This window comes from Penaeus vannamei, chromosome 8, assembly GCF_042767895.1.
Source record: "Penaeus vannamei isolate JL-2024 chromosome 8, ASM4276789v1, whole genome shotgun sequence".
Classification (NCBI taxonomy): Eukaryota; Metazoa; Arthropoda; class Malacostraca; order Decapoda; family Penaeidae; genus Penaeus; species Penaeus vannamei.
Window position 1 is genome coordinate 35,591,595 of NC_091556.1, and position 2,500 is coordinate 35,594,094.

The 2,500-nt window shown below is 33.4% G+C and overlaps 1 protein-coding gene across 1 annotated transcript in view; it reads right to left on the reverse strand.

The window, feature by feature from the left end:
* Positions 1–1,491: 1,491 nt before the first annotated feature.
* The window catches only part of mRpS34 (mitochondrial ribosomal protein S34), an 11,712-nt gene continuing 10,703 nt past the window's right edge, over positions 1,492–2,500 (reverse strand). Inside the window, exons 3-4 of the mRNA XM_027375780.2 lie at positions 2,076–2,282; positions 1,492–1,743 (exon numbers count right to left, since the gene is read on the reverse strand). Of these exons, the coding sequence (XP_027231581.1) occupies positions 1,576–1,743; positions 2,076–2,282 (375 nt within the window). The 3' untranslated portion in view covers positions 1,492–1,575. The remainder of the gene's footprint in view (positions 1,744–2,075; positions 2,283–2,500) is intronic.

Genomic DNA, 2,500 nt, shown 5'->3' on the forward strand with positions numbered 1-2,500 from the left:
CAGCCTTGTTCCTTGGTGTATATGATACATAAACTACTTAGAAAATAAAGCAGCACCAAATCCTCATACAATGGAGCCTTTCACCACCTGCAAAGGAGGCTGCAAAATGGTTTATAGAGGATAACTACATGAAGCACATTTGGCATTGTTTTTGGCTTGCCAACTCATCATAAATAGTGATCCTTATGAGAATGAAAAATTGATGAACCATTTATAAACATTCCCCTCTTACCATAAGTAGTGAGAAAAAGTAAACAGTAACATCAGCCTCAAAATAAAAGTAGTGAAATGTCTGCCCGTACTAAACCCCTAGTAAGGAAATGAATGCCTGCACAAAACTTTGAACAGGAAATATAAACCAACAGGACCATGCGTAGGGAAATGCCTACTTGCCAAAGTATAATAGTAGGGAAAGAGTTAGGCAAGGAGGAGGGGAATATCTGACTTCCTGTTTATCCTGCTGCCTTCGATAAACCATTTTGTTATATAAGAACAGACCAACTCTTGCCAACAACTTAAAATATTGCAGAGCCAAATTCCACTGGAAGAGAAGGGAAAAGTATTAACTATTTGTTACTCTTTCCTTTTAGAAACTATCTACATGCAATTTATGGAACATTTCATAAATGCATTCTGCATGTATTTTAAAGAAAACTAATATAGAAAAATGTTTTAAGAAACAAAATACTGAATAGAAGGGGTTGAAAAAATACAAATATATTTTATACATATCCATCCCCCCCTTTTTCATAATCTTAATGCAATATCTTAGCTAATGCAGGCAGAATTTCGTTCCTGTCCAACTGATACAAAAATGAAAACAATAATGAAATCTTGTTTGGGGGTCAGGTATCTGCACTTCAGGTGAATATATCTGCTAGTGGCAATGAAAGGGTAAACTGAGTTTCTTGTAACATTACAAATCACCAGATTGTGTTATCATATGTGTTGGATTATATTCAATCTACTAGTTATTGGACTTTAGTCACCTGGTGTGTTTTGGGCACATTTAAATTTTCCAGCATTGCTCAATATCTTTCCAATAAAAAAAAAAAAAAAATTCAGACTCGTAAAAATATCTATTTTTTTGAGCATCATATGTTGATTTACAATATTCTTATCTTTATGCATAACTTTAAATTCACTGCATTTGCCAGATTGAACCATACATCTAATTTTGAAAATAAATCCTAATTCTATAGTTTTCTTAATTCTTATTTCTGTTGGGATTTCAATAACAAACTGTGAGATCCTGTTTCATGATCTTTTCATGGTGAATTTCATGTTTCATGATGAATTCTGTTCTACCTCGTTTTATCCTTTTTTTTCTTCTTTTTTATGAGTCACTAATAAAGTATCCTTTGTTAGTTCTACCTAACTGTGATACATAGAAGTCTTGCTTGCACATATTTGTATATCATATAACCACAAGTGAGAAAAGCTGATTTAGGACATTCTGATTAACAATCATAAGGGAAAAAATATACCATATCTACTGAATAGGGCTGTATTAGCTGAATGAAACTTATGTACCAAATATATACATTTTAAAATAAACATCTTGTATGTTTACTTTTACAAGACCCCTTCATAAAGCTCTGGGCTTGCAGGAGATCCTAAGCCAATGGAAAGGTTAACATTAGGGGTCTCTCCATCCTTGGCAATGCGACTATTATTATACTTGCTGGCATTCATATTGACTTTTAGAGTGGTTGCCGAGTGTCCCTCTCTCTCTGCAAACATCTGAAAAAAGAAGAGAATAACTGCATGTACAAAAAGCACAGTATGAAGGCTTTGTAACTCTTTAAGTTGACTTAGGTGTGGTATTGAACCTTTTTGCTTTTCTTGCATCTTGCATCAGAGTTTGCAAATACCTCTTGTGTAGAGAAATCAAAAGTTATGCAAACACTTTTATAGGAATCATTAAGCTACCTTAGTAGAGGAGGAAATTGCCTGCTGTGCCAAATAAGCAAAGAAGCACAGTTGGCTATGAATTGAACTTAAACATACACTAATCACAAGACAGGAATTCTATTTTTATGCCCTACAAACCATACTCTTACAATACACTATACCTTAAGAAGGGGAGGCATTTCCATAGTCTGTGGAAAAATTTTAACATCGCAAGGTATAGATTCTTCAGCTTTTTGTAAATATTTCGCTTCCTCGTGCTTGTGTATTAGCCGGAAATCTGTTTTGTAGGAGGTTTTTGATAAGTTCACAATGCCCATGTTCTTTCCTCGAAATATTTGTTCTGCAAGAACTTTGCCTCGCATATTGTCCTGAAAATTACAAATAAGTAAATTATCTACTGCAACACAATAGTTAATAAAAGACATCAATATCAGATTTCATATTTATTGAATAAAAAATTTCAAACTTATTAGCCCTGTCACTAGAGAATTAAATTCAGTGCATTCAATTATTCACCAAAAAAGAGAAATGATATCTTCTATTTCTGTAAAACATTTCCAGTATGTCCTATAGGTTAGCTTTTAAT